The sequence below is a fragment of the Sarcophilus harrisii genome, chromosome 3, assembly GCF_902635505.1.
Source record: "Sarcophilus harrisii chromosome 3, mSarHar1.11, whole genome shotgun sequence".
NCBI lineage: Eukaryota > Metazoa > Chordata > Mammalia > Dasyuromorphia > Dasyuridae > Sarcophilus > Sarcophilus harrisii.
Window position 1 is genome coordinate 119,479,596 of NC_045428.1, and position 14,545 is coordinate 119,494,140.

At 34.9% G+C, this 14,545-nt stretch overlaps 1 protein-coding gene across 1 annotated transcript in view; it reads right to left on the reverse strand.

Moving 5' to 3' along the window:
* The window catches only part of MYCBP2 (MYC binding protein 2), a 312,149-nt gene extending 297,999 nt beyond the window's left edge, over positions 1–14,150 (reverse strand). The window contains exon 1 of the mRNA XM_031958523.1: positions 13,760–14,150. Coding sequence (XP_031814383.1) covers positions 13,760–14,088 — 329 coding nt within the window. The 5' untranslated portion in view covers positions 14,089–14,150. The remainder of the gene's footprint in view (positions 1–13,759) is intronic.
* Positions 14,151–14,545: the final 395 nt, after the last annotated feature.

The following is a 14,545-nucleotide window of genomic DNA, read 5'->3' on the forward strand; positions in this document are numbered from 1 at the left end:
AGTTAAAAAGTTTTTGAACAAACAAAACTAATACAGACAAGATTAGAAGGGAAGCAATAAATTGAGAGAACATTTTTACATTCAAAGGTTCTGATAAAGGCCTCATTTCCAAAATATATAAAAAATTTACTCAAATTTATAAAAAATCAAGTCATTCTCCAATTAATAAATGGTCAAAAGATATATACAGACAATTTTCAAAGGAAGAAATTGAAGTATCTCTAGTAATAGGAAAAAGTGCTCCCAATCACTATTGATCAAAGAAATGCAAATTAAGACAACTCTGAGATACCACTACACACCTCTCAGATTGGCTAAGATGACAGGAAAAGATAAGGACAAAAGTTGGAAGGGATGCAGGAAAACTGGGACACTGATGCATTATTGGTGGAGTTGCAAACGGATCTAACCATTCTGGAGAACAATATGGAACTATGCTCAAAAAGTTATCAAACTGTGCAAACCCTTTGATCCAGCAGTGTTACTACTAGGCTTATAACCCAAAGAGATCTTAAAGGGAAAGGACCCAAATGTGCAAAAATGTTTGCAGCAGCCCTTTTTGTAGTGGCTAGAAACTGGAAACTGAATGAATGTCCACAATTGGAGAATAGCTGAATAAATTGAGGTAAATGAATGTTATGGAATATTATTATTCTGTAAGAAATGACCAACAGGATGATTTCACAGAGGGCTGGAGAGACCTAAATGAATTGATGCTAAGTGAAATGAGCAAAAGCAGGAGAACATTTTATATACAGAAACAACAAGACTATCAAAGATCAATTCTGATTGATTTGGCTCTCTTCAACAATGAGATGATTCAAACCAGTTTCAATTGTTCAGTAATGAAGAGAGTCATCTACACTTAGAAAGAAAACTATGGGAAATGAGTGTAGAACATAATATAGCATTTTGACTCTTTCTGTTATTGTTTGCTTGCATTGTTGTTTTCTTTCTCAGGTTTTTTTCTTTCTTTCTAGATCCAATTTTTCTTGTGCAGCAAGATGACTGTATAAATATATATATATATATACGTATATTGAATTCAACATATAATTTAACATATTTAACATGTATTGAACTACCTGCCATCTAGGGGAGGGGATGGGGGGAAAGAGGAAAAAATTTGGAACAGAAGATTTTTAAAGAGTCAATGATGAAAGGAAAAAAAAAATTTCTCTATTTCTTTTGACTGGGCTAAGTTGGTAATGTATAGAAATGCTGATAATTTGCAAATTTATTTTATATGCTACAACTCTGCTAAAATTGTTGTCTCAATTTTTTAGTTAACTAAAGTTTCTAAGTGTATCTTCATATCATCTGCATAGACAGTTTTGTTTCATTATCTATGCTTATCTCTTCAATTTCTTTTTCTAATCTTATTGCTATAGCTAGCATTTCGAATACAATATTTACAATGGCACTAATAGAACATTCTTGTTTTACTCCTGATCTTACTGAAAAGATTTCTAGTTTATTCTCATTACAGATAATGCTTGCTCTTCACTTTATATATATACAACTTAACATTAAAAGTTTTATTTATTCCTAATTTTTAGTGTTTTTAATAGGAAAGTGTGTTATATTGTGTCAAAACCATTTTCTCCATCTACTGACTTGATTATATGATTTTTGAGATTTTTATTATTCATATGGTCAATTACATATAATTTTCCTACTACTGAAACAGCCTTGAATTCTTTGTATAAATCTAACCTGATTCTAGCATATGATCTTTGAGAAATGTTACGAAGGTCTCCTCCCTGGTATTTTGCATAAAATTTTTAAATCAAGTGTTGGCCCTGAAGTCAAGAGGACCTGAGTTCAAATCTGACCTCAGACACTTAATGCTTCCTAGTTGCATGATCCTGGGCTAGTCACTTAACTCCAATTGCTTCAGCAAAAACAAAAACAACAACAACAACAAAATGTTTTTCAATGTGTGGAATAGAAGGCTTTGATAGGATTCTTTTTTAAAAACCCAATTTTCCAAACTCTTTCTATAATATTGGAATTGTTCTTTAAATGTCCAGTAGAATTTGCCCATATATCTACATGATTCTAGATTTTTTTGTTTTTCCTCTTAGAAAGATCATTTATGGCTTGTTCATAAATTTCATATATTGTTCAGAAAAAATTTTTTTTCTGTCATACAGCCAATCAAGTGTTCTATTTTCTCTTTTGTTACTCTGAGCAATTTATGTTATTAAAATAACTTAAAAGTATTAATTCATTTCATAAATCTTCAGTTTTATTGGCATATAGTTACACAAAACAGCTCCTAATATTTTGATTTAATTTTCATTGGTTGTGCATTCAAACTTTTCATTTTTTAATACTTGTAATTTGATCATTTGATTTACTTTCTTTAAACAAATCAAGTTAACCAATGATTTTTCTATTTTATTGTTTTGTTTTGTAGTTTCCCATTAAAAACCATTCTTGATTTACTAATTTAATTGGGTATCTTTGTTTTATTTTCAATTTGATGAATCTCTACTTTGATTTTCAGTCTTTCATTTTGGCATGTAATTAGTGATTTTTCTTTTTTCTAATTTTAGATTTGTTTTTAATTTGTACACCCAATTTGTTGATCTGCTTATTTTCTACTTTAATAATGTAAGGATTTAAGAGACATAAATATTGTTTTGGCTATATTCCGCATATTTTGATATCTTGCTTCATTGTTGACATTCATTTATTGATATTATTTTGTTTCTATGATTTATTCTTTGATTTACTCATTCATGAGGATTACATTAGTTTCTAATTAATTTTTTGTCTATGCTTCCAAGGCCCTTTATTGAGTGTAATCCCAAACTCCTCATTATCTATAATATTTATTATATATATAATATGATATTATATATAAATCATATAATATATAAAATAAAATAAAAATATATTACATATATATATATATAAATAGAAAGACTGAGACAGAGACTAAGAAAGACAGAGAGATACACACATAAACATACATACATACAAAAATACATACTTTGGATATAGACAGTGTTTTATGTATTTGTTTGTTGGTCAGTCTTCCCTACCAGATTCTGAGCTCCTTAAGGACAGGAATTCTTTTGTCCCTTTTTGTATTTCCAGTGCTAAGCACAATGCCTGACACTAAGTTGACACTTAATAAATGTTTATTGAAGGTCTTATTTCTCAAATATAGAGGGAACTGAGTCAAATTTATTAAAAAAAAAAAAAAAAAAAACCATGCCCCAACTGAAAAACGATCAAATTTATTATCTGTGCCCAAAGAGCTACAAATTCATGCATATCCTTTGACCTAACAATACCACTTCTAGACATGAACTCAAGAGATTAAAAAAACAAAAACAAAAATGACCTATATGTACAAAAAATATTTATAGCAGCTCTAGCTAGTCTCAGGACAAAAACTAGAAATTGAGAGGATACCTATCAATAGGGAAATGGCTCAATGACTCAATATATATGGTATATATTTGTGATGGACTATTATTGTTCTATGGGAAATGATGAGCAGGATGCTCTCAGGAAAAAAAACAAAAAACGTGGAAAATCCTCCATGAACTCAAAGAGAAAAAGTACTGTACACAGAGTAATAGCAATGTTTTAGGATGACCAGCTGTAAATGACTTTGCTATTCTCAAAAGCACAATGATCTACAACTACTATTTATGATGAAAAATAATGCCAGATAAGGAACTGATTGTATCTAAACATAGATTGCATTCTCATTCTCTCATTCATTTGCTCTTTCTCTTTCTTTCTTTTTTTTTCTATTTTTCTTGAGGGTTTTTTTTTTTTCATTAGGGTAGAAGATTTATGTTTTCTTTTACAACATAACTTTTGTGGAAATGTTTTGCATAACTTTACATGTGGCTTCTTATTTGGGGGTGGGGATAAGGGAGAGAGCCTAGAACTCAATTGTTCTAAAATCAAAAGTAAAAAAAGTTTTAAATATAACTGGGGAAAATATTAAATAAATAAATAAATCAAATGCCAACTAAAAAAAAATTATAAATGCTTATTGACTGATTACCCTGAACATAACACAGATATGTACATATGGGACAGTGTTAAGCCCAGAATTAAAGAGAAGAATAAGCTGAATTTCCTTCAGGAAATACAAAACTCTTTAAATGATTTCAAACAACTCCCAGAAACAAAAGCTCATCTTTGTAATACCAATATTCTATGGGAATTGTAATGACTGCACTGAACTGATCAAATATCTGAGTCATCTAAGTAATGTATATTAGTTTATCAGGTATATAAAATACTGCTGAACTTTCATTCAAAGAATCAGATTTGACAGAACACATCTAAACCTGAAGTGAACACACCTGTCAGATTGGCTAAGATGACAGGAAAAAATAATGATGATTGTTGGAGGGGATGTGGGAAAACTGGGACATTGATTCATTGTTGGTGGAGTTGTGAACGAATCCAACCATTTTGGAGAGTAGTTTGGAACTATGCTCAAAAAGTTATCAAACTGTGCATACCCTTTGATCCAGCAGTGTTACTACTGGGATTATATCCCAAAGAGATTATAAAGAAGGGAAAGGGACCTGTATGTGCACGAATGTTTGTGGCAGCCCTTTTTGTAGTGGCTAGAAACTGGAAACTGAATGGATGTCCATCAGTTGGAGAATGGCTGAATAAATTGTGGTATATGAAAATTATGGAATATTACTGTTCTGTAAGAAATGACCAACAGGATGATTTCAGAAAGGCCTGGAGAGACTTACACGAACTGATGCTAAGTGAAATGAGCAGGACCAGGAGATCATTATATACTTCAACAACAATACTAGATGATGACCAGTCCTGATGGATCAGGCCATCCTCAGCAACGAGATCAACCAAATCATTTCTAATGGAGCAGTAATGAACTGAACTAGCTATACCCAGAAAAAGAACTCTGGGAGATGACTAAAAACCATTACATTGAATTCCCAGTCCCTATATTTATGCACACCTGCATCTTTGATTTCCTTCACAAGCTAATTGTACAATAATTCAGAGTCTGATTCTTTTTGTACAGCAAAATAATGTTTTGGTCATGTATACTTATTGTGTATCTAAGTTATATTTTAATATATTTAACATCTACTGGTCATCCTGCCATTTAGGGGAGGGGGTGGGGGGGGGTAAGAGGTGAAAAATTGGAACAAGAGGTTTGGCAATTGTTAATGCTGTAAAGTTACCCATGTATATATCCTGTAAATTAAAGGCTATTAAATAAAAAAAAAAAAAAATAAAAATAAACCTGAAGTGAAAATAATATGGATGATCAAAAAGAGAGAAATTATTAGTGATAATTCTACATAAATAATATCATAGATCATTCAGATAGATGGAAAAAATTACAGGAGAACTTTCTGATTCACATGATAAAACTGGCACAGAAGCAAAATAGAGTGAGAATGGGCAACTTCTACTACCTAGACATGGACTATCTCATTTGTGAAATATCTTCATGGTAATCACACCTTTCAGAAGTAATTATTTCTCCTAATTCTAATTAAAAAGGAATAAATGGTTGGTTGATGAAGGGGAAACCATAGAAAATTAGGGGAGAAATTCACATGCTGTCTTCAAAGTTTTAGCCAAGGAACAGTAGACCTGGTTAAACAAGTTCTTGAAATTAGAGAAAAATAAACAAACAAAACAAAACTTGGTATCAGCTAATATGGAGTCACAGTGCTGCTAGACCAAACCCCATAAGAGGGAAATAGTCTTATCTAAATCTTCCATGCCTCCTTACAACTAACATAGTATTTTAGACATAGTAGTAGGCTCTTTATTAATACTTAATGAATAAATGTTTTATGGTTTACAAATCACTTTATATAATAATAGTGACAGTAGCAAGCTTTTATATAGTGAATAAAAGTTTGTATTTTATAAATGTTATGGCAATCCTGGAAGCTGTTATTATACTCTATTTTACAGATAAGGCTGAGGGAGGTTAAACGACTTGCCCAGGTTCACAAAGGGTAAGGATCCTGAACTCAGGTCTTCCTAATTCCACATCCAGCTCTCTAATCACTACATCATGTCGCTGCCTAGTTTTATCCTTACAAATGTCCAGGTCACATAGTACTGTTTCCCTCATTTCACAGAGAAGAAACTGAGGTTGAGAGAGATCAGGTAACACCAACAGATTTGCATTAACAGGACTGAAGGAACCTAAAGATCATTTAGTCCAACACCCTTATTTTACTGATAGATGAAATCACTTCTACAAAGACACAAAGGGAACAGAGTTGGGGCTGGAATCCAAGTCTTCAAACACAAAATCCAGTAGTTTTATCAGTACACCTTCTACTCTGAGCAAGTAATTTCCTTTCCACTTCTCCTGATCTGCCATGAAGGAATTTCATCTAGATCAGGAGTTATTAATTGCATATTGCTTATTATGTGCCAGGGCACTATGCAAGTAATCCTCATAACAACCCTTCCAAGTAGGTACTATCATTATTATTCCCATTTTACAGATGAGGAAACTGAAATGAGCATCTTGTTAAGTTTCTGAGACCAGATTTGATGTCCAATCTTCCTGACTCAAGGTTCAGGGATAACAGATAATAGGATATAGATACATTAGACTGATTAGTGTCCAATTTGTTTATCAATATAACTGGCTTTGATTGTAACCTTCTCTATTTTATTTTACACATTTAAAATATTACTCTGAGAAAAATTCATAGATTTCTCTAATACTGTCTGAGGGGTCCATCACATACACATACACATACACACACACACACATATACACACACACACACACACACACACTCTCCTGGTCCAGATGATCTGTAAGGTCCCTATTAGTTAACATGATGATTAAAATAATAATAATAATAATAAGCCTGGCATTTATATTGTGTTTTAAGGTTTGAGAAGCATTTTAACTTATCTAATCCTCACAAATCTATGAGGTAAATGCTAAAATTATTATTAGCTCCTATTTCACAGATCAGGCAAATGAAGTTAAGAGACCAAGTGGTTTGTCCATCTAGGCTCACAAAGCTAATAAGTGTCAGAGGCAGGATTCCAAGGTATTATGGCTCAAATCCAGAGTTCCATCTACTGTACACGTAAATGAATCGAGAGCAACAGGTAGATGATGAAACTCTAAGTTCCAGGAAAACTGACTTATTTGCTACGCCCTATATACAACATTGAGGGTAGCTAGGGAGAGTAGTGAATAAGAGTATGTGGGCCTGGAGTTAGGAAGATTCATCCTTCTGAGTTCAAATCTGGCCTTATGTACTTATTGTGTGTCCCTAGCAAGTCACTTTATCTGTATGTCTCAATTTTCTCATTTATAAAGTGAGCTGGTGAAGATAATGGCAATTCACTCCAGTAGTTTTGCCAAGAAAATTCCCAATGGAGTGACACAACTGAAATGACTGAATAACATACATAACAAACATTATGTTCTCCCTTACTTCAAACAGACCTGAAGTACTCTCCCTTATCTTCAGTGCTCCAATGCTCAATTAATCCATAAGCCAAAAGTAAATAAATAATGCTATCAGAGCTTGAAAACAAAAATTATATAATATTGATAATTTTAATATCTGCATTATATTTATGAAAATTTACATTACACGAGTCTCTCAAAACAGTTCCTTTATTTTTGTAGAAGAAAATGATTGAGAAGGATGTCAATTATGATGAAAAAGCAAACATTTTACTAGGTGTTGGGGAGTGATAAAAAAAATTAAGATAAGACACATGGTACTTACTTATCAGTTAATGAGACATGATAAATGTACAGATGACTATAATCATAGAATCAAATTATTATAAAAATCCAGAGTCAAAAGGCACTTTAGAAGCCTAGCCTAACTACTTCATTTTATAGTTAAGTAAATAGGGGGAGGTTAAATAATTTTCCTAAGAACACAGTTATATGATAAAAGAAAAACTCAAACTGAGGTTCTCAGATTCCGGAGCCAAAACTCTCTCTTTCCACTGTGCCATTTATTTCTATTCTTTGATATTAGAACCTATGCTAATGTTCTTAGTATTGTAGTTTTAGAGCCAGAAGAGACTTTGGAGAACATTTAATCCCTTTCTTCTCCTCCTCATCTTTTTTTTTTTTTTTTTTTTTTTTTTTTTTTTGGTAAGGCAATTGGATTTAAGTGACATGCCCAGGATCGCACAGTTATTAAGTATCTAAGGTCATATTTGAACTCAGATCCTCTTGACTCCAGAATCTGTGTATAGAGCTATCCCTCCCCTTTTTTTTACATGTAAAGAAACTGGGAAGGAGCAGTGGTTTGGTTTGGCAAAAGACTTTGATTCAAACCTTACTTCTAAACTTAATTTGTCACCTTATAAAAGTGAGAGTGTTGGCCTCTGAGGAAATTTTCTGCTATAAATATGATTCAATGCTCTTCAGAGAAATAAATGGATAAGTTAACAAAAATAGTTAATGGTAGAGCTAGAACTTGAATCTTTGACTCCACATCCAGTTTTTTTCCTCACGATGCTATTCTTTCTTTCAAAGTTATATGGGGCCAAATAACAATGATTAAATTTAACTGAATAATAATTTATAAACAAAGTAGATTTAAATTATGTGATTTACATTTAAGTTGTACTCAAGCATTTTTAAAAAATCCATCTTTAGAGAAGATTAAATTTAAAAAATGATGGCTCATTAAGTGTACTATATCAATTGTCAAAGCACAGAAAATCGGCTTGACAATGCATTAAAAACTTTTTTAAAAATCAAGTTAAAAGAAAAAAATGCAAAATAGCCTGTTATATATCAGAAATGATTACTAATACAGGATGACACATCCTACCTTGTTCCTGAAATAAGTTAAGAAAGTTAATATCATAAAAAAGTACAATAGATATTTCTGCCCCCAGGGCAGTCTGATTATCTAAATTATTAAGTACATTCACATATGGAACAAAATAAAATAGTAGAATCAAAAGGACATTAGATTTGGAGTCAGAGAGCATGAGGTCACATTCTGGCTTTACTACTTACTACCTCAGTTTCCTAATTTGAAAATGAGAGGGTAAGATTAGATATTTTCCAAGAAGCCATCTAGTTTTTAGGATTCCAGATGCAATCAGAATAATCATTATTTGTTGACTGCATGTACTCCTGTCACCTTTATCAAATAAATAAAACCTTTTCCTCTCCCACACAAGTATTACTAACCTAACAACCTTATAGCAAACAAAAGTTCCCATTTCTTTCTGTCCCAGTATTTTTATTAGTCATTCACCTTGTATTTGAAGGTATGGGATACACTGTATTTGAACTGGGGTATGGGGATATAGTCAACAACACTGTTCTGCTGTTGACTAACAGAAAAGCTAGGGACAGTGACTACTAGAAGTTATTTTGACTAATGTTTTTGCATTTTCTCCACACAAAATGGTATTCATATGTGCCAAAATCAAATCTGCATTATCCAATATCATGACTTTCATTCACTCAACATTTTATTTGGTGCACATTTATATGCAAAGCACTTGAATCTTTTCAAGTTACCAGCAACATATACAACTAAACTAGATTCCTTTGAACTAAACTTGATTTCAAAATAAGAACATTTTAAAACCACTGCAAGTATGACAAACCAAAGTTAAAATCAGACTTAATGTACAAATAACAATAATGATCAATGCTTTGTAGATGAGCATATTTTTATGTAGCCTATTCTGAAGTAACTTATTTCATCTGCAGCCTATAGATTTTTAAAAATTTCATGTTGTTGTTTTTACCATCTTACCCTATCCTGCATTATGACAATGTATCTTTCTACAATGCTGCATCTTCTATTTCTTACTGCCTGCAGTGGTAATGGTTCTGGATTCTTCTACAAAAACATAATCTTTTCTCTTTAAAGACTGGAAATAAATTACACTACAAAGAGGTCTAATATTCTTTGTGTGCCATTATTTACACCTGCACATTTATTTACTTGTTTCCACAAAAACATCTAAAAGCAGATATTTGAATATCTGAATACAAGAGAGACCAATGTACCTGGCACCAAATCATTTTTCCCACCATTATTTTTCACTACTGAACTATCCCACTCTAGAGTCTTCTTCTGGTCTGATCTCCTCTTGGTTCCCTGGACACTTTATATCAGTTCTCTCAAGTAGCATCTTACTTCTGTTGTTTATGTCCCATAAGTAAATATCTTTCTCTGACATTCTTGCAAGTCTATTTCTATCAGGCAGAATGACAAATAGGTATACAATTGATGAATATGACAAATAGCTGAAATAAGGCCTTAATTTAAAGTAGATATTTTATAAAATTTTAAAATTCCTTAATGTTTAGAACTAGAAATATAAAAATAATCACTAAAAGTGATATAAATCCAGGCTTTCCTAAACTACTAGAGTCATTTGATTCTATTTTATTAATAAAAGATTTTTAAATCTATCACTATGTTTATAGCATTGCCATGGTTAAGATAATAGTAAAGTGTCAATAAGTTAAATACTTACACAGTAACTGATAAAATTTATAATTTCTAACATTCTAAAATTATCTGTAAAGTTTGTTAAAAAATAATAGTATTTTAAAAAGGAAATTAGTGCTTTAACCATCCTGAGTATAAAGTACTTGAAAAGCCAACATATAAAAACTTATCAAATTTTAGGAAATGATATAGTATGATTTAACTTTGATTTAAGATTTTCCTTAAACATATCATTCAGTATCTGAGATTCCTTTATTACTTTTATCTAAATAGTTACAAAAAAGTGACCACAAATTAAAGGCAAGTGGATCTTTACTTATGCTTACTTTGAATTAAAATTGTTATTGTAATTATAGCATTATACAAATTTTAATTTTTTTAAATTTTAAACTTAAGCCTGAAGTACCAGTTTGATGCTGTTATTATCATGTCCCTGATTTTTCCTTAATAAATGTTTATAAACAGAGCAAGTGGTCAGAAGACATGAGCACAATGCAAGAATGTAAGATCTTACTGATTTCAACCTGAAAATATGTAGTCATTATATTTTGAACAATCAAGTAAATGAGGTTTTGATCTAATCATCTGCCTGATGCTAAATAAATATCTGTATAAAATAAGGTATTTAAATGTTTCGAAATGATGTAAGACATCATTTTGATACAACTGTTTATAGGGACCTAAATGTAATTCTACTAATCACTGAAACTAAATCAGCAACATCTTCAATTTGGTTTAGAGAAGAGAATTTTAAGTACTTAAGTATAATTGGAGAAAATTTTAAAAAAGAAAAACAAAAAAAAATATTTTTCACAGAATCTCAGAACTGGAAGGAATTCTGAGGTCAAGAAGCTCAACCTCAATATGAATCCCTTCTATAGCATACTTAGGAAACCCAATATCTCATCTTTGACCTAAGGTTATCCTCATGCCTCACTATAAATTAAGGTGATTGATCTTACTGAAAAGACTGTGCCACCAGAACTCAAAAGTTTCTTCAACGTTCCTCAAGCATTAGGGACAGAAAAAAATAGGGGAGACAATGGACTACATGTGCTAGAAAATACCAGCCAAGTCTAGGAAAGTTCATTAACAAACTGGCTACCAGATAATTTCTTTTAAAGCTAAGGTGCTTTCTGAAACTGTTTCATCTACTTCAATATAGACCAGCTATATCTGGAAAAGTTCCTTAACAGATCAGACACCAGATGACTAATTTTTTAAGTTAAAGTACTTCATAAAAATGCGTCATGGCAATCTGTTGATTTAAACCAATTCTATCTATCTTTGAATTACCTATCAAATATTTTAAATGGATTGTCTTAACTTTTAAGTTTCTATTATTTAAAAAACACATAGCCCAGTCACAAATCATTAAAGAATTCTGAGCCAACATTCATGAAGTTTAGGCTATGTGACAAAGATTTTCAAAGGTGCATGATACCAGCAGTATTGTAAATTATTCCCATTAGCTTAGTCAGACACTAGTTGTGTGACCCTGGGCAAATCACTTAATCTCTGTCTCAGAGATTTCTCTGTTTTTAATATTTGCACAAAAATTGGTCCTGCCCTGTTGCTTTGCATAGCATAGGTTTCCACTCATACAAAAGGTTATGATGTGCCAAAACCATATTCCCCAGATCTCTAATACCATAAAAAACAAAAACAAAAAGGCTGACATTGTATTAAGAAAAATCAGTCAAATTAAATACAGAAACCACAATGAAATTTTCTTTTCAATTTAGCTCCATTCTTTTTATTTTGATGCAGAAATGTGCATATACTAAATATATAAAATAGGCCACTTATTTATGGCAGTTAATTTAGAAAAAAAAAAAAAAAAAAAAAAACCTGTACTGTAACCTTTACCTAAGTATAGGCTTACCTCAAAACAAGATACCCTGTGAAAAGGTCAACTCCCAGTTACTGTTTTCAATCCTAAATCAGTGAAACAAACTGTCACTACCTTTCAAGGTAAGTGGCAGAACTAAGAGAAGAGAAACAATGGCAGACTCCTCACCAAAGGAAGACCTTACTTTAAAAAAGAAAAAGAAAAGAAGAAAATGAAAGTAACAACCCTGAAGACAACAAGGAAGCTTCAAAACAGAATCTGGAAAAGGAGCAGAGGAAGATTTAGAAGATAGCAATTAATGGAAGAATCCCCACCAGCCACTCTCTATTTTAGTTGTCACATTTTTTGGCACTTGTATCCAGTTTTCATTTTTTTCTGATAGTTGCCCTCCACTTTATCTGCCTAGTAATACCATAGAGAGGAGCCCATTAAAAAGATGGGAAAGGTGGCAGCAGCAGCTGCTGCTGCTGCTGTCAAAACACAAGGACAGCTGGAACAAAACACTTCTGATCCAGCAAGAACCAAGACCTAATAAGATCAACGTTCATCTCTAAAATCTTTTAAGGTGTCACATATTTAGATCACTTTCTATGCTCATCTTTCTGTTTCTAAATCTTAAAATGCTACCTTCTATTCTTTTCAATATTTTTTATGCTCCAATCTTGCTACCAGCTCTAGCTTAAAATATCACATTATTCCAATCCTGCCCTCTGCTGTGCTGTAGAATGGCACAAGGGGAAAAAAGGATGGCTGGTCAAATTCGTTCAATGAAAATGACAGTAAAAAAGGTGGAGAAAGGAAAAGACTAGGCTCTGCTTGCAAGAACAAAACCTGCCACATCAGAATGCCTCTCCCACCCCCACCCCTTCCTCCAACTTGTCAATTCTAGACTTCGTGCCTTACCTCTGCATAAACATTACCAGCCCGTTCCCGATTTCCCCCTCCCGCTTTGATGAAGACTAATACTAGCTTTTTTTTTTTTTCCTAAAGGAGGCATGAGTATGTGACACGTGCACCCAGCCCGCAACGTTGGCTCCATTGAGGATCCAATTTCTCTTCTTCCCCTCTCTCATTCCCCTACTCATTTTTGAGGAAGAAGGAAATGATGCCCCTGCATTCTCCTCCTTCCCCACCCCACCCCCAGATGCCCGCCACCTCCAGTACGAAACGGTCTAACGGTGCACCACGCACTATCTCTAGGAGTCAAGTTTAACTACGAGGGAGAAAGCTCCCTTCAAGAAAACGCTATTTTCAGGTAGGGGGAGGGGGAAACACGCTCGCGCACACGCGCACACACGTACATCTACACTCAATGCATACACACTCACACACACATGCATATATATATATATATACTCATGCAGACAAACGCAACACACTCATCCACAGACACGCACACTCGGCAAATTGTCGCCTGGAGGGGACCCCGTACCTGCAGCCCGGGTGCCCCGCGCCGCCGCCTCCCTGGTCACGGTCGCTGAGCGCTGCAGTATAGATCCTCCGGTAGCGGTCGGCCAGGGCCCGGCCCGACAGCAGCAGCTGGTAGTGGCTCCGTGAGTCGGAAAGGGTGAGCCCGAGCCCTAATGCTGCGGCAGCCGCGGCGGCCGCTGCCGCTGCGGCCGCGGAACCCTCGGGGCCCGACATCAGCAGCGCCCCCGGCGCCGGGCAGGACACCGGGAAGAAGCCTCCCTCCACGCCGAGACCAGAGGAAGCGGCGGCGGCGGCGGCGGCGGCTGAGGAGGCGGTCGCTGCACACATCATCCTCCTCCTTCTCCGCCTTCTCCTCCTCCTCCTCCCCGCCTCAGCCGCCGCCGCCGCCTCCTCCCCGCCTCTGCGGCCGAGGCCCGCCGGGGCCCGGCGGCCCCTGCACACACGCGCACACGCACACGCAGTCCTTGCCCAACGACGGCCGCGGAGGCGGCTCTGGCCGGGGCGCTGACCGCGGCCTCTTTACTCCCGGCCAGAGGGAGACAGAGACAACGACGACGACCTTCTCCTCCTCCTTCTCCTTCTCCTCCTCCCCCCCGCGCCTCCGTCGCCGCTACCGGAGCCGCTCATCTAACCCCGCCGCTCCGGGGAGTGAGAGGAGGAGCACCGCTGTTCTGCCTGCCGCTGCTGCTGCTACAACCGCTGCCACCCCGGCCGTGGCTGGGAGCAACTGCTGCTGCCGCTTGCTACTGCTGGTACTGCTGCTGCTGCTGCTAGTGCTGCTGCTGCT